Here is a 17,764-nt window from a genome sequence, read left to right on the forward strand (position 1 = left end):
TGGTCTGTCCCTATTGCATTATTAGTAACGTTAGAGTCTATTACTGATGTGTATACTTCTGTTCACTGAATGGCTATGGGATACTTTTCACTTTGAAAAGCAGAGCTGTACAAAACAGTCAGCCTGGCATCACTGCTGTGTACAACAGACAATATTGCCTAAATCTTAAATCCCAGATGTGTACAACTACCCTGTGAAACATCACAGCTGCATACAACAGACATTATACTACAGTTGCCGATCAGACATCCGAACTGTAGCTGATGTATTCTAACAGCAATGTACAAAACTAAATCTCACATCGCAGATGTGAGGTCGTTGTGTATAACAACGACCTTGCATCCCGGTTGTGCGCACAGCAACAGACCTGTTAAATGTAACAGAGGATGAATGCTCTCAGCCGTGTGCACGGTGGTTCATGTATCACAGTTGTGTATGGAACAACAGCTGGGATAGTTCTGGCATTCCTTCGTTGCATGCAGTGATGTGACCGGTCTCCTTCTACATCTCTCCACTTCTGTGTCCCACCGTAACCCATGCGGACCCCACCAATGCTCACCTCCGGCCGATTCCATGTCAGAGTCTGACACGTGTGTGATGGAGAACCTGGAGACAGCCGCTGGAGACACCGTAAAGCGAGAGAAGTGGACGGGTACTACTTGCTTCTGCGCCTGTGCTGTGGTGGCGAGGACAGAGTCCACAGGAGTCAGCGAGGAAGGGAAGGAGGGTGTCACCGCCATGAGAGGAAAATCGTCGTCCCACTCGAAACCGCCACCTGCAAGGCAACCAAGACCACGCCAAGGGTTAAAAAGGTTCCTGATTATTTCTAACCCAAAATGCATCCCTGCAACTCTATTTCGGAATGCAGCACCCTCAGAAATGGCAAAACGTCTTCTTGCCTAAGGTTAAACTATAGACTAGTTAGAGAGTCAATTAAACAAAGCCAGGCTTTCTCAGGGTAGGGTGCACCGGCCCCAGAATCACTCCCAGCACGACAGGCTTATGTTCCTAGTCTCAGCGTCAGTTTAAGGACGTCCACTCTGTCTCACTTTTAATTTTACGTCCCTCTGAGGAAGGGCCAAAGTTTCCAAACCGCCTAAAAAACTGTATGACCATTGCATAGCATAGCTGTGGAAGGCAAGGTGGCCTTATTGCCCAAAATGGCAGCATGCAGTGCGTGAGTGAATGCCAAGATATTGTGAGGATGAGAACTACTAAATGAGGGAGGTGAGAAGAGGGGTTTGACCTGAAATTTCTAGTCAGTAAGCAAAAAGAGGCTTATGTGAGAACCAACACATACTGCACACCCTTTCTAGACGTTTGACTTTGTGATAGACCTCGTGTTAGGGATGTCCAAAGAAAACACTTAAAACGTTTAGCTTACAAGAATAACAAAAAGAACACCTTGCATTTTCAAGTCTCAGCCACATGGCTGCAAGATGATGCGCACTATGTGATGCGCACTATGTGATGCGCACTATGTGATGCGCACTATGTGAATACCCTCACATGCTGCACAAGCACTTGAGCATCCACTTATTCCGCGGGAGGCTCCCAGCACCACTGAGGCATCACTGAAGGCAATCACCCTGTTGCTACTGGCCAGCTGACATCATTGGTCCCACTCGCGCATCCCCACCAACAGAGACAAGGAGGGACTGATCTATCACTGTCCGCCTCACTCTCAAACTCCATTTTATCTGTGCGCAATGGTGTGAGGGGATCACCATTTCTTGGCCCCCAAAGTCCTTTCCAGTTGCACCAGTCAGCTTGCAGTGGGCAGTTCTTTAATCTCCCTTTGGGGGTCTCTGAATTCTTATCCTGTTGTCTAAGTTACATTCAGAAAGAAAGAAGCCACTGCGCTGACATGATCGATGTACTTCTTTTAAACTTCTATGGCCCTGCAAACAGAAGGCGTGTGGCTGGCAAAACTTTGCCCAGCAGGACAAACAAAACTGCAACAATTTATTTTCTATAGTCAACTTTTTTATTTTACCAAGTCTTCTTTTCTCACTTTGCACACGTTTTGTTTTTGCTCGTAAGCACTGTTCTCTAAAGATGATTATCTTGTTCTAAATATTGCAAAGTGACATTGTTTCTTTCTTAGGTGTAATTTCTGAAATTATGCTTTAACACATAATCGTGCAGTACACCTCAATCCAGCTGGCTCCAATTCAATCCACCCTTCTCCAAACCAAACCAATCCACCCTACCTCACCCCTCTACAATCAACTCCACTCAATCCAGTTGATCCAGGACTAATCCAATCCACCCCACCATACTCTAAACCAAACCACTCACCGAAATCCACTCCAATCCACCACACTCTAATCCTCCTAACCCAGCCCACTCCAATCCCAATCTGCCCCACTGCAATCAAAAACAATCTGCTCCACTCCGTTCGAAAACAATCTGCCCCACTCCAGTCCAAAACAATCTGCCCCACTCCAGTCCAAAACAATTTGCCCCACTCCAGTCCAAAACAATTTGCCCCACTCCAGTCCAAAACAACCTGACGCACTCCAGTCCAAAACAACCTGCCGCACTCCAATCTGCCCCACTCTAATCCAAAACAATCTGTTCTACTCCTAAATATGCCCTGCTCCAATCTGTCCGCCTCCAATCCAAAACAATCTGCCCCATTATATCTACCCTACTCCAATCCAAAACAATCTGCCCCAGTCTGATCCAAACAATGTGCCCCCTCCATCCTGCCCCACTCCAATCCCAAACACTCTGCCCCACTCTAATCCTAATCTGCCCTGTGCCACTCCAAAACAATCTGCCCCACTCCAATCTAAAATACAAATCTGCCCCACTACAATCTACCTCAGTGCAATCACAGTCTGCCCCACTACAATCCCAAACAATCTGCCCCACATCACTCCAAGACAATCTGCCCAAATCCAATCTAAAACAATCTGCCCCGTTCCAACATTAAAAATGCCCCACTCCAGTCTGCCTCATTCCAAAACAATCTGCCCTAATACAATTTGTCCGATTCCAATCGGCCCCACTCCAATCCAAAACAATATGCCCCACTCCAATCCGACCTATTCCAATCCAAAACAATCTGCGTCTCTCCAATCCGCCCCACTCCAACTCAAAACAATCTGCCCTACTCCAACCCAAAACAATCTGCTAATCCAAAAGAATCTGTCTCACTCCAATCAAGAACAATCTGTCCCAATCTAGTCTTCCCCACTCCAGCTCAAAATAATCAGCTGCACTCCAATCTGACTCACGCCAATGAAAACAATCTGCCCCCCCTCTAATCCAAAACAATCGGTTCCACTCCTATCTGCCAAACATCAATCCAAAACAATGTGAGCTACTCCAATATGCCTCACTCCAATCTGTCCCTCTTAATCCAAAATAATCTACCCCAATTCAATCTGACCCATTCCAATCCAAAACAATCTGCCTCTCTTGAATCTTCCCCACTGCAAACTGCCACACTCCAATCCAAAACAATCTGTCCCACTCCAATCCAAAACAATCTGCCCCACTCCAATCGAAAGACATCTGTCCCACTCCAATCGAAAGAAGTCTGTCCCACTCCAATCGAAAGAAGTCTGTCCCACTCCAATTGAAAACAATCTGCCCACTCCAATCAAAAACAATCCGTCTCACGCCAATCTACCCCAATCCGGTCCTAAACAATCTGCCCCACTCTAATCCAAAACAATTTGCTCCACTCCTAAACGTGCCCTACTCCAATGTATCTCACGTCAATCTGTCCCACTTCAATTAAAAAACAATCTGCCCACTCCCATCTGCCCTTCTCCAATCCAAAACAAAATGTCCCACTCCAATCCAAAACAATGTGCTCCACTCTCTAATCTGCCCCACTCCAATCCCAAACAATCTACCCTACGCCACTCCAAAACAATCTGCCCCACTCCAATCTAAAACAATCTGCCCCACTCCAATCCCAAACAATCTGCGCTACGCCACTTCAAAACAATCTGCCCCACTCCAATCTAAAACAATCTGCCCCACTCCAATCCCAAACAATCTGCGCTACGCCACTTCAAAACAATCTTCCCCACTCCAATCCCAAACAATCTGCCCTACACCACTTCAAAACAATGTGCCCCACTCTAATCGAAAAAAAGTGACCCACTACAATCCCAAACAATCTGACCCATGCCACTCCAAGACAATCTGTCCCATTTCAACATAAAAAACTGCCCCAATCAAAACAATCTGTCCCACTCCAATCAAAAACAATCTGCCCCAATCCAATCTGACCCATTCCAATCCAAGACAATCTGCCGCTGTCCAATCCACCCCACTTCAATCTGCCCCACTCAATCCAAAACAACCTTCCCCGCTCCAATCCAAAACAATCTGCCCCACTACAATCCAAAACAATCTGTCCCACTCCAATCCCAAACAATCTGCACTACGCCACTTCAAAACAATCTGCCCTATTTCAACATAAAAAACTGCCCCAATCCAGTCTGCCCCAATCAAAACAATCTGTCCCACTCCAATCAAAAACATTCTGCCCCAATCCAATCTGACCCATTCCAATCCAAGACAATGCCTCTGTCCAATCCACCCCACTCCAATCTTCCACACTCAATCCAAAACAACTTGCCCCTCTCCAATCCAAAACAATCTGTCCCATTCCAGTCCAAAACAATCTGTCCCACTCAGGTCCAAAACCGGTCCAAAACAATCTGTCCCACTCTAATCCAAAACAATCTGTCCCACTCCAGTCCAAAACAATATGCCGCAATCCAATCTGCCCCATACCAATAGAAATCAATCTGCCCCACTCAAATCTGCCCCACTCTAACCCAAAACAATCTGTTCAACTCCTAACTGCCAGACACCAATCTAAAACAAGGTGGCCTCCTCCAATCAGCCCCACTCCAAACTGTCCCACTCCAACCCAAAACAATCTGCCCCACTCCAATCCGCCCCACTCCAGAATCCCCCACTCCAAACTAAAAAATCTGTCCCACTCCAATCCAAAACCATCTGCCCCACTTAATCTACCCCACTGCAATCCAAAACAATCTGCCCCACTTCAATCCAAAATAATCTGTCCCATTCCAATCTGTCTGGCACCAATCCAAAATAATGTGCTACACTCCAATCTGTCCCACTGTAATTCTAAACAATCTGCCTCACTTCAATCCAAAACAATCCACCCCATTCCAATTTGCCACACTCCAGTCTCTCCCACTCGAATCCAAAACAATCGAACCCACTTCTATCTGTCCAACTCAAACCGTCCCACTCCAACCTGCACCACACCAATCCAAAGGAATCTGCCCTGCTCCAGTCTGCCCAACTCCAATCTACCCCACACCAATCCAAAGGAATCTGTCCAACTCCAAACTTCCACACCTCAAACTGCCCCACTCCAAACCACCCCATATCCAATCTACCTGTATCCAATTCAATCCACCTCACCCCAGTCCTAACCAACTCACAACAATCCACTGCAGTCCAAAACGATCAGCCCGCTCCAATCCAAATCAATCTGCCCACTCCACTTTAAAACAATCTGCTCCACTCCAATCTAAAAAAGTCTGCCCCTATCCAATCTGCCCCATTCCAATCCAAAAAAATCTGCCGTTCTCCAATACGCACACTCCAATCTGCCACACTCTAAACAAAAACAGCGTCCCATACTCCAAAACAATGTGCCCCACTCCGATCCAAAATGATCTGCCCTACTTCAATTAAAAACAATCTGTCCCACTCCAACCAACAACAATCTGCCCTGTTCCAAAACAATCTGTCCCACTCCAATCTGCCCCACTCCAGTCCAACACAATCTGCCCCACTGCAATCTGCCCGCTCCAATCCAAAACAAGGTGCACTCCTCCAATCTGCCCCACTTAAATCCAAAACAATCTATCCCAGTCCAAAACAATCTGTCCCTCTCCAATCTGCCTCACTCCAATCTGCCACACTCAAGTCTCCCCCACTCCAACCCAAAACAATCTTCCACATTCAAATCCAAAACAATGTGCCACACTCCAATCTGCCCCACTCTAATCCAAAACAATGTGCCCCATTCCAATCTGCCCACTCCAATCCAAAACAATCTGCCCCTCTCCAACCCACACCACTCCAATCTGCCACACTTCAGTCTCTCCCACCCTAATCCTAATCAATCTGCCACACTTCAATCTGTCCCACTGCAAACCGTCCCACTCAACCTGCACCACACCAATCCAAAACAATCTGCCCCTCTCCAATCACCCCATTCCAATTTGCCGCACTCCAGTCTCTTCCACTCTAATCCAAACAATCTGCCCACTTTAATCAGTCCCACTCCAACCTGTACCACTTTAATCCAAAACAATCTGCCCTGCCCCAATCTGCCCTACTCCAATCTACCCCACACCAATCCAAAACAATCTGCCCAACTCCAATCCGCCTCACTCCAATCCGCCCCACTTCAATCAAAAACACTCTGCCCCACCGCAATCTGCCCCACTCCAAACCACCCCATATCCAAATCTACCATTATCCAATTCAAGCTGCCTCACCCCAATCCAATCCAACCCAATACAACCCACCCACTCCAAAACTAGCTGTCCCACTCCAATCTGCACCACTCAAATCCAAAACAATTTGCCAGCTTCATTTCAAAACAATCTGTCCCACTCCAGTCCAAGACAATCCATCCCACTCCAGGCTAAAACAATCTGCCCCACTCCAATCCAAAACTATCCGATCCTCCAATCCAAAACAAACTACCCCCTTTCCAATCTGCCCCACTCCAAACCAAAACAATCTAGCCCTCTCAATCTGCCCCACTCCAAACCAAAACAAACTGCCCCACTCCAGTCTGCCCCACTCCAATTCCAAAAAATCTATCCCACTCCCATATGCCCCACTGCAATCCAAAACAATCTGCAACACTCCAATCTGCCCATTATATCCAAAACTATCTGCCCAACTCTAATCAACCTTCTCAATCCAAAACAATCTCTCTCGCTCCAATCAAATCCACCTCACCTCACCCCAATCCAATCCACCCCACTTCATCCCATTTCACCCCACTCAAATCCACCACAATCCACCGCACTACAGTCCAATACAGCCCAATCCAATCTACCCCACTCCAATCCATTCCACCTCCCACCAATCTAATCCACCTCACCCCACCTCACCCCAATACAACCCACTCCAATCCAATCGACCCTATTCCAATGCAACTCCAATCTAGTCCATCCAACTCCAGTCCAATCCACCCAACTCAAATCCACCCCACTCCAATCCAGTACACCCCCACATCAATCCAGCAGACTCCATTCCAGCCCAACCCAATCCACACACTCAAATCGATTCCACTCCAATCCAACCCATATCACTCCAATCCATCCCACTCCTGTCCAATTCACTTTAATCTACTCCACTCAAATCCAATCCACCTTAATCCACACCAATCCAATCCACCTTAATCTACCCCACTCTAATCCCCCCTACATCAATCCCTTTCAACCCACTCCAATCCATCTCACTCCAAAACCCACCCTACTCCAAAAGGTTCACCCCACTCCAATCCAGTCCACTCCACTCAATCTGGCCTACTCCACTCCAATCCACTGAACTCCAGTCCACCCTACTTCAATCCATCCCACTCCAATCCACCCACCCCACCCCAATCCAATCCAATCCATACCACTCAATCCAATCCACCTCACTCAAATCCAACCCACCTCATTCCACCCCACTACAATCCACCCCAATCTAACCCACCCCACCCTACTCCACTCCACCACACTCCAATCCAATCCACTCATTCCACCCCATCCCAACCCAATCCAATCTAATCTACCCCACCCCAATCCACTCCACCCCACTCCACTGCACTCCACTCCAATCCTCCTCACCCCATTTCAATCAACCCCATCCAGTCAACGCACTCCAATCCCCCCAACTTCATCCAATTCATCCCATTCAGGCAAAATCCACCCCACTCAAATCCAATCCACCAGACTACCTCAATCCACTCCACCCCATTCCACCAGACTCCACACCACTCCACCTTACAGCACTGCACTCTTCAACACACTATGCCAATGAACCACTGAACTCTACTCCCCTTTACTCAACTCTATGACACTGTACTCCCCCTGCCCCAATCTACCACACTCTAGTCTAACAAATTCACTCTACAACACTACTCCCCTTCCACTCTACGACACTCCATGCCACTAACTTTTCACCACTCCACAGCTTTCACTCTTGATGCTCCAGCCTTGCTGCACCAGAAGAGAGACTGAGGAGGACATAGACACTCCGACGTGTACCCACGCTTCGCCCAGACGGGCTTGCCATGATTGCAGCCAATCTTCAAAAAGCACTGCTAATATCAAAGTTGAGGATCTGCACTGTTTTCCGCAGACACTCAGGATCCTCACATTCCACCTTCCTTCAATACTCACTTTCTTCTGAGACATTCCCATCAGAGGAGTCATCGGAAGTGTTAAGCCTCTCCAAGGGACTGACAGTAGCGAGGGGGCATGAATCGGTTACTGTTGGGAAGTCCTGTTCTCCAAGGTCTTTCGTTGGGCTCTCCTGAAAAACATGATTCATAATCTGGGTTTATGGAGTATTAAGATACTATATTTAATGATGGTACACAGACCTGTGCTTGTGTGTTGCTTGGCCCACCGCTTCCACAGTACCCACATAACAGAACAATCGCTTTAAAGACAGCGAGCAAGAATTTGGACATGAAAAAATTAATCCAAGTGTGAGAATTCATCCTCTGTCCTCAACATTATCTTTCAACAAATATACCTCCAAGTTGGCTTTTATATATGTAAAATTCCTGCCTTGAAGACTCACTGACCCTTGGTGCTAGAAACTGCGGACAGCTGCAAATTAACTGTATGCAGAATATGCACGTTGAAAAATATGTAATGATTTTCGTTGACCTTAACAAATATGTACATGGTCTCTTGGTCTACCCTTCTGCGACCACAGTGTGCATAGGCAACGGGCTCTGTAGAGAAAGTAATTAGCCGAGATAATCCTGGTCCATCTGCTCCTACTGTGACTACTACATCCCTGGTATTATTGTATTCACTGTCTTTATCTGAGCAGCAGAGGAGCTTCTTCAGAGAGAGGGCTCCGATTTTCACAAATGTGTTTGCCCAAAAACTACACTGAAGAAAGAAAAAGGATGAAAGTTACATTTCGGCTTTGATGGGTCATTTTGGTGGACAGCTACCCAAATACAGGAAGGGTCTACTTTACAATGATCTCCTTGATTAATCTTCTTTTTTCTTGACTGGAACGTGTCCATATGCTGGGGCAGCTTCAACTTTACATCAATCTTTAACTTTAAGAGGTCTAAGGGCTTTACTTGCCCACTCCCCTGTTATATAAGAGACTGGTACTGCATTAGGTTGCAGTTGGAGGTTTTCCACTGCTTTGCATTTAATTTGACTTTTGGGCCACCAGTTTGAGATTATTATACATGCACAATACTCACTAAACATTAATGCACACACTGGCCAAATTCAATTTAATGTTTTTTTTTTTTTAATAAAAAACTTGTCCTTTTATTTGTGAATTTGAAAATATGGACATCTTTTTTGTTCTAATGAGCTCCGTTGCCCTACTCATTTATTGTTATCTCCTACATGCTCCCAGACCAGAAGAGAGCAAGCTTCTGTTGACACTCATCCTTCTGATCAGGAAAATCCCAGCAACATTCAATCGACCTGGCCTATTCAGTTTGCACGCCATAGTAAGTACATCACTGAGAGATGAGTCTTGAGTCAAAAAGGCAACTTGCATTGCAGAACTCAACGTAAAATTTCCGTTACTTAACAACACTTCTTAGCACAAAATGGCAAGGACATTTCACTCCATATTTAGAGATCGATCGCCAGGTTGGGAGAAATGTGAATGGCAGAAACGTTTTTGTAAGCAATTATAATTCTAGAGTATTTATATTTGTGCAGTAAATGACTCTGTGTCATAAATCAAATTGAAATTATGAAATTATAAGGAGTGTACAATTTTTTGGTAACCTTTGCCATGGTCTATGGAATACTTTTAATCTTTACTAAAGTTGATTTGAAACTCGTGAAAATAGTGACCTTATCAACAATTAGTAGCGTTAATTAATAACTAAGAAAATGGTTACTTTGCAGAAAACTGTTATACTCACATTCTGAGTGGATCACTAATTCTAAGTCGGACACAACGGGTTTTGTACCCAATTTATCATTAGAAATTGTGTAAAGATAACTCATATTCAAGAAATACTCCCCTCGCAGTTTTCACAAGGTAAACATTGAATTAATCTGCATGGAGAAAAGTGCTGAAAAAACAAGCATTTGCGATGAAATGGGTCTCGCATTTCTTCCAGTTAGAGCTATTAGCGTTGTAAACTCCTAACTGGACTTTTCTTGCCACATAAATTGAAAATGAAAAGTAATAAAGTTTCACATAAGCGAGCTGATTCAAAGTTCCGTGCCATGAGCATGTAGGAGACACACAAAAGGAAAAAGAAGTTCACTCGCAGTCAAACGTATCGGCAAAAGTGCAATTAGCCACGTAACAGGGTAGATGTCCAAGGCGTAGCCAAACCGCCCCAGGGAGGGACAAATGTAAAGCATTCACCAATGATAACAAAGGATTTTTGAAGGGCAAGCCTGTGAACGAGCAATAGTGAAGAGTGTGAGGTGGGCGTGGTTAAAAGCCCAAATAGATACCAACACATTGGAATCGACCCAAAAAGGAAAAACCCAGGTAATCCAAAAGCAAACTCGTCCCCCGCAGGTTCTTCCTCTTTTGAAGCAGGTACATTCAGAATGGGGAGGTAAAATCGTACTGTGGAACTCAATATTCCTCAGGGCAGTTTTACAGCACCCAAATACCAGAATATTAGAATTAGGCCCCTAATGTTTTTCAGCCTCTTATTGCCTTTGTATCTCAAAAAGCTATACCAGTAGACAAAAAAATCTGCAAACATTTTTGCGATGTGCATAGAAAAGCTTAGAACAAGAAAAACTTGTTGAGAAAAATATGTATGCATCTTTCGCCTAAGATGGGTTTGACTAATGTGAAAAATATTTCTTCATACGGCGAAAAGAGTCTCACCATGCAAAATAAATATCACTCTGTTGAAGGTAAACTAGGAAAATTTGCAAATGGTTAAACAATTCTGAAACGTTGTAATACTCTGCTGACAAAAATAGTTGCAAACCCCTTGCCATAATGTACATACAACATTTTGCAATACGTTAGCAGCCTGCTTATGCCATTGTTGCCTTCTGGATGTTTTGCTTTAATCAAACCTCAGTTGTGCTATCTATGTGGTGGGGTTCATTATCCTCCCCTGTTCCACAGCAGCTTGTCTTACCCTAGATGTGGTGAACCCCGATCTTTGAGGAACTGTAGAGAAGGATGAAGTCAACATTTTTGGTTTTGTTAGCACTGCATACATCCACATTTCTGCACCTTTGACTGAGTAGTACTGACACATTCTGGGGTTATTCATACTAAGTTATGTATTTTATTTCACACTTTAAATAAGCATGTATATAACAAAAACCAATGTGGACGTTATACAGATGTACAACTGAAATCAACGATTTAATAGGAATGGTTTTGTAGTCTCAAAAATCTCCTGCTTTTACATTCTTTGCTAGAGGAGTTCTTCTGGATATACAGGTTTTCTGTTTAGCGCGGACTCTGCAGTAATAACACTTACCACGTGAAACAGTGTGCATGCATAAATAGTTTGCGGTTTGCAGTTTAAGTGAAAAAAACATTTATCTACGCAAGGTATATTTTCCAACGTGTAAATATGCAGGGTTCATAAGGATCTGGTTGGTAGGATTTGCTTTGCTCAGATCACTACTGTGAGCAATTAAGAGACCTTTTTAAATTTAAGTGCCAAATTTAGGCACAAGGGCCTTGCTCACAAAAGCAGCTATTTTGGTCAACTGTTGCACATCTAGTCATCTACAATGCTAATGATCTGAACGCCCAGGCATCCTGAGCCCTAATGGCCCTGAACACTGGGGTTGAGTGTCCTAAACACGTAAGACATCAATAATGACTTTGATACAAACATTTTCTTGTAGGGGAAGCTTGGTGGGGCTTCTTATCGACAACATATAAGTATGCTAAAATACTTTCAAACTGAGTTAAACCTCACATCTATCAATGAAAGCAAGGCTTACCTGATCAAAAAGATACACTGTGACGTCATCAAAAAAGGACACAGCCTTCTTCTTGCGCTCAAAGTCTTCACAAAAGGTGTGAGGCACCAAGCTGGGAATCTTCAGGAGGCTGCGCAGGTTCCGAGCACTGTGACTCTCAGCAATGATGACTGGTGCTGTCGACAGCTCCTCCTCACTGTCCTCACTGGGCTCCTGGATATTATAGCAGCAGAGCTCCTCATCAGACTCATCACTGTCCTCTGTGTCCTCATCCTCATCGGCCTCTTCAAGTCGGTCCACAGGGCCTTGCCGTGTTTCCTTTTTTCCATGCAGCAACGAAACATCAAGAGAAATCTGACCTGCAGCAGGGTCCCCCTGCCACACCACCCGCCCTTCTGCTTCAGGTGAACAGCGGCTCTCCAACGGTCCCACATCATGGCCATCTAAAGTACTAATTTTCACTTTAAACCTTTGACTGGGAACCAACTTGGTCTTATCCTTGCACACTCCTGCCAGGCTCCCTCCGTCGAGCACAATCCCATCTAGGCCCTGAACACTCTTCTCCTTCAGTCCACTGAGGAGTCTATCTTCTTGAGTTAGCTCAACAGATGTTAGGAGAAATGTCCTTGAGGGCAAATCATGTGTTTTGGCCACGGGTAACAGGTCATGGGCAGTAGACACACCTCGGCTGCATTCCATCCCCAGACCTTCATCCAGAGATTCCGCCTTTGCCACAGTGCCTTGTGTTAGAAGGGTTCCTTTTCCCAAATCCCCATCAGTCAATGTGGGTGAAATTGGAATTTTAGTTTTGCCCAGTGTGTTTAGGTCTACCACAGTGGGCGTGTCTGATAAGTCACTGGAAGACATTCCAGTGGGGGCATCTTCTGGAATATCACATTTAAGGTCCATTGCTTCCAATGTACTTTCTGGTGAGTGTGGTTCATCCAAACCTCGTTTCAAAGTTGTAAGAACAGGAGGTTCCTCCTTTTTTTCATGAAACTCTAGTTCTAGAGCCTCGTCCTCCTCTTCCTTTAAGTACCTGTCGGTGTCAGCATCGAAATCTGAAAAATAAGCAGAATCCCGATAAGGGTTCTTCTCGTCCAGGACATGCAGTTCACTGCTGAAGGAAGAAGACATGTGCATGTCACTTGCAGGACCATCGACATCGGCTAATGTCGAGTTGCTGGACGACTTTGTGACCTCGCCAGCTGCATCTGGCTCTCGTGTCTCATGAGGTTCCTTCAGGACAAACTCTGGAGACTCATAGTTCTCAGTGTCATAGCCACTATCTAGTGCCCTGGGCTGGTTGCATAGGTTGTAGACTACAGGGCTGCAAGCATCGCAGGAACTGGCCACAGAAGGTATGTCCAGGGACTCTAGCGAATCCGGCGTTCCCACCTGCTTCTGTAAGGATTTGAATAAAGGGGCAGTGTCGGCGTGCTCAGGGTAGTCAGAGGAAAAATCCATAAAAATGCCAGATGTCAGTTCAGTGGTGTCATCATCATCATCACTGCCATTATCAGTCTCATTAAAGCTCATGCTGGATAAGGTTGCATCTGGCTCATAAGTGAGAGTTTGGCACATTTCTGAGGGCAGATCTCGAAGGCTATTGGCAGCTGCTTCATCGGACTGAACCTTTATTTGCTCATGGCTATGAGTAGTGGAAAAGGAAGTGGTGATTCCGGTTTCACTGTTGCTGCCAACCGAATCTTCCATCACGTCAGATAGGATTGCCACATTTCTAGAAAGCTGTGGCTCTGTGTCCCAAGGACTACAGGTGACTTCATTTGTTTCAGGAGATCGAGCCAGGTCAGCGTTTGGTGTCTCTGTGTTTGGAATTTGCATCAGTGAAGCACATCCACCATCGTCCTCTTTAGCATCAGGCTGTCTTGTGATTGAAAAATCACTATACACAGTTTCTTGAGAAAAGGTGCCAAGTAGAGAACCAAGCGCCTCTGAAGCCAGGTCAGGTGAAACAGATGGATTTAAATGCTGCTCTCTGTCGATGGATCCCAAACCTGGCAAGTCATCCTTTTTGCCTGGGGTGCTGTCTATGTCAAACTTCCAATGCACTTCCGAGCCACAGTCCGCTTGGACACTTTCCTCCTCTTCAGCAGGTCGATGAACCCTTGTAGGTGAGACATTGTTCTCCCAAAGTGCATCTACCAAATCGGTGTTCTGCCAAGATTCAGGACCAAAGGGCTCCGTAACTGCTCCTCTGCACTGGGTGGTGCGCCGGTTGCACCAAGCATCTGTATTAGTGCTGTCATCAGGTGGCCGGGGTGGGCAGCAGTTGCTAATGTTGTTATTGGAAGAGCAGTTGGAGCTCCAGCAAGGGCTCTGGGCTTCCTCTGTGAACTGGTCCCCCGGACACATTTCATCCCTAGGCGATGGGTTTTCGCATATCCCTTCATCCTCCAACTCCACAATGACAGATTCAAGCACAGGGCTTTTGACATGGTGCCTACTGGCAGCCAGTTTCTGCCTGGTGAGCTCCATCAGCCTTTCGGCAAAGGCTGCATCGCGCTCATCTTCATAGCTGTTTGAACGGCTGTTTTTCCTGAAGGAACAGTTCATCGTCGGGGACACTCCGAGTGGGTCTTCAAAAGCAGTCTTCTTGCAGCAGGATGTTTTCCACTCATCCTGCGCCTCAAAGTCATCTTCCAATAAACACTGATCTGCCCCATCAGATGGGGACTGCTCATAATATGTTAATGCTTTGCTTTTGTGCTTGGAGGCTGGGTAGAAGTCTGAATTTTCCCAGGTATCGCTGGGTGGTGGGTCTTGACCAAGCAAGGGCTCCATAGTCAAAAAAACACTGGAACTGTTATCGGAATCATAGAGGTCCCCTCGCTCTTTCTTTCTTGTCCAGCCCAGCTCCTTGTTGGGGGAGAGGCGATTGTACTCTGGGCTGTAGGAGCACATAGTGTAGTCCAAGTCAGCGTGGCAGTCAGATGGCTCCTCAATACGGATGTAATACTCACTACTCACTGATGGGCTGTGTGCGCTGAGGACAGGCACCACCCCGTGAGTCTTCAAGCTCTGGCACTCAGGTTTACGTTCATAGCCAGAGGGTGAGACCCCCAGGCTGAGCCTGCCGGAAGAGGTGGCTGAGCAGTAAATGTCCTGGTAGTGTGCATTGCCAGGGCTCAAGTTACCACACAGTGCATGAAAATGGTCTGGCTTGGAGGGTTCCCACTTGTATTCAAAGTTGAGACCTTGACTTGTCTCAGTCACCGTTAGGATGTCATCACCATCAGTATGAAAGGCATCACCTGAGAAGTGAGCCAGCAGCGGGAAGGAGGAGACCCGCGTGCTGCGATGGCTAGCACTGGAGTGTGGTTTGAGGGATTCCCAACGCTTTTCGAACTCCTCCTCTGCCTCCGTGGTGCCCTTCAGGCACAGGTACGAAAGAAGCAGGTGCACCTCCTCTGCAGTGGGGCGCTGTTCGGCTTGCAGCCAGCAGAACTGCATCACCTCATACCTGCAGTAATAGAGGGGGACATATTTAGATAAAAAAATACACAATGATCTACTGAATAACTAATATATTATGTATTTGCATGGTGTCTACTGTATAAAAATAGGACTCATACCCTTCCTCTTACACTCTCACATAAGGCCTCCCTGTGATCCACCTCTGCAGTCAATTTCCTTTTCACCATTGTGCTGCCTGTCCTTAAACACTATGGGCCTCATTACGACCCTGGCAATCCAATGACCGCCAGGGTGGCGGTGGCGGTCGGACTGCCACTAATGCGGCAGTCCGAGCTCCATATTACAATTGCGGTGGTAGTGCTAAGGTTTGACTGCCAGATTTCATCTACACGATGGTCTGGGGATGCTGGCGGCACTAATCCACCAGGGCAGCGCTGCCCTGGGGATTACGACCCTCTTCTCCGCCAGCGATTTCATAGAGGTAACCTTGCCATGAAAAGTCTGGCGGAGACAGGGTACCCCAGGGGGGCCCCGTCACAATGTTCACTGTCTGCTTTGCGGACAGTGAACATTGCCACGGGTGCTGGTGCACCCTACGCACTACAGCATTGCCGCCTGCTTTATTATGAACCAGAGACAATGTTGTAGGCCGTTTCCCGCTGGGTCAGCGGGCAGAAACTGTGTTTACGCCCATTGACCCAGCAGGAAACTCGTAATGGGCCCGGCGGGACGGCTGCCACACTGGCAGCAACCTACCCTTTGGGACTTATAATAATAATAAGCCCCTATGTCCCCCCATTCCTCTATTTCCTCCCACACATCCACCAAGTGGCATGAGACTAGCACTCCCTTTTCCAGGCTCAGCAGCAAGACTGAGGCTTGAAAGGGATTGGAGTCTGAACTCTAGATGGGCAACTCTCGTCTGTATTGCTAGGTAGAGGGCAAATGTTCCAGGGAAGGTATGATGAGAAGCAAGTATTTGTTTGAGAAAACAGCACTGATCGGAAGCCTGAGAAGCTTGCACTTTTGAGCCTAAAGAGTGGTTTGCACAGCTTCAAAGGATGCCACATCAGTGCTCTCAGTCTTGCACATTACATATGCATTAAAGTCATATCATAAATTCAGGTAATCCATTAAATTCGACTCTTCTTCTGTGTTCTTGTTGCTTGAACTGTAACAGAGCTCTTTCTAGGCTACTTCACCAACTTTGGAGAAGGGACGTTCACTGACATAAGAGTGTATGGAAAGCATATTGTATTCTATAATAGGTATACCTCAGGAAATATCTACATCCCCTGCATCTTTAACATTTCCTCAGGGACACCCTCAAAAGACCCTCTCTGATATCATCTTCTGGAGTTCAGTCCGGCATGGAGGATAATCTGTGATGTAAACTAGCATCCTGCTGCCTAAAGAAGCTTGCCACATTAGGGCCGGCACCAGCTGCAGAAGACCCCAGAGGCAGGAGGGGCAACATCACACGAACAGAGACAGAGCACAAAGAATCTTTCCAAGATGGTGCTCATCAAGGACTATACCCACCTCCTTGTCCTGAGAATAATAAAGATAAAAACATTGACTCCTAGGACCTCTTTTAAAAATGAGAGAATGCGAGTCCTACTTTCAACCAAAACCCCTTGAGATACTTTGCTAGGTTATGAAGGGCCGACATTGCTCACCAGCGGTCAGAGAGCGAAAGCGTCATCTGAGGCTTAGGAAGCTTGAGCTGCTCCTCCTTGATGGCGTAGGTGAGCACCTGTTTGTCAGAGTAATGGTGGTAGGGCTGGCTTCCTAACTCAAACAGCTCCCAGACAGTCACTCCCAAGGACCTGTGCAGGAGGAGGAAATCATGCAGATCAGCGGCACACACAGGCAGGGATTGCTTCAGGCAACGCAAGCGCGGTGGGGTAACAATTGGAGGGTTCAGGTAGCATAGTCACCAAACTGGTGCAGCAGAGAAGGGCAGGGGGCAGGTAAGGAAGGAAGCTGCAGGTAAGGCTCGGTCAGCGCTGGGTATACCTGGGGGAGGGTCAGGCCGGGAATACCAGTGGGGCTGCAGGGCAGGACTAAAGTGCAACAGCAGAGCTGTGTCTCAGACTCTTATGCTGGGCAGTGGACCGTTTTGCAGGTCAGGCTGTGTCTCCTTTAGAAGGCGCTGTACG

General features: G+C 46.5%; 1 protein-coding gene across 4 annotated transcripts in view; it reads right to left on the reverse strand.

Annotated features, from left to right (window-relative positions):
- The window catches only part of AATK (apoptosis associated tyrosine kinase), a 407,310-nt gene that overhangs the window by 4,698 nt on the left and 384,848 nt on the right, over positions 1–17,764 (reverse strand). For all 4 annotated transcript variants that reach the window (XM_069199741.1, XM_069199742.1, XM_069199745.1 and 1 more), the window contains 4 exons: positions 17,282–17,431; positions 12,186–15,648; positions 8,424–8,556; positions 560–775 (listed from right to left, as the gene is read on the reverse strand). In XM_069199741.1, coding sequence (XP_069055842.1) covers positions 560–775; positions 8,424–8,556; positions 12,186–15,648; positions 17,282–17,431 — 3,962 coding nt within the window. The remainder of the gene's footprint in view (positions 1–559; positions 776–8,423; positions 8,557–12,185; positions 15,649–17,281; positions 17,432–17,764) is intronic.

Source organism: Pleurodeles waltl, chromosome 7 (genome assembly GCF_031143425.1).
Source record: "Pleurodeles waltl isolate 20211129_DDA chromosome 7, aPleWal1.hap1.20221129, whole genome shotgun sequence".
NCBI lineage: Eukaryota > Metazoa > Chordata > Amphibia > Caudata > Salamandridae > Pleurodeles > Pleurodeles waltl.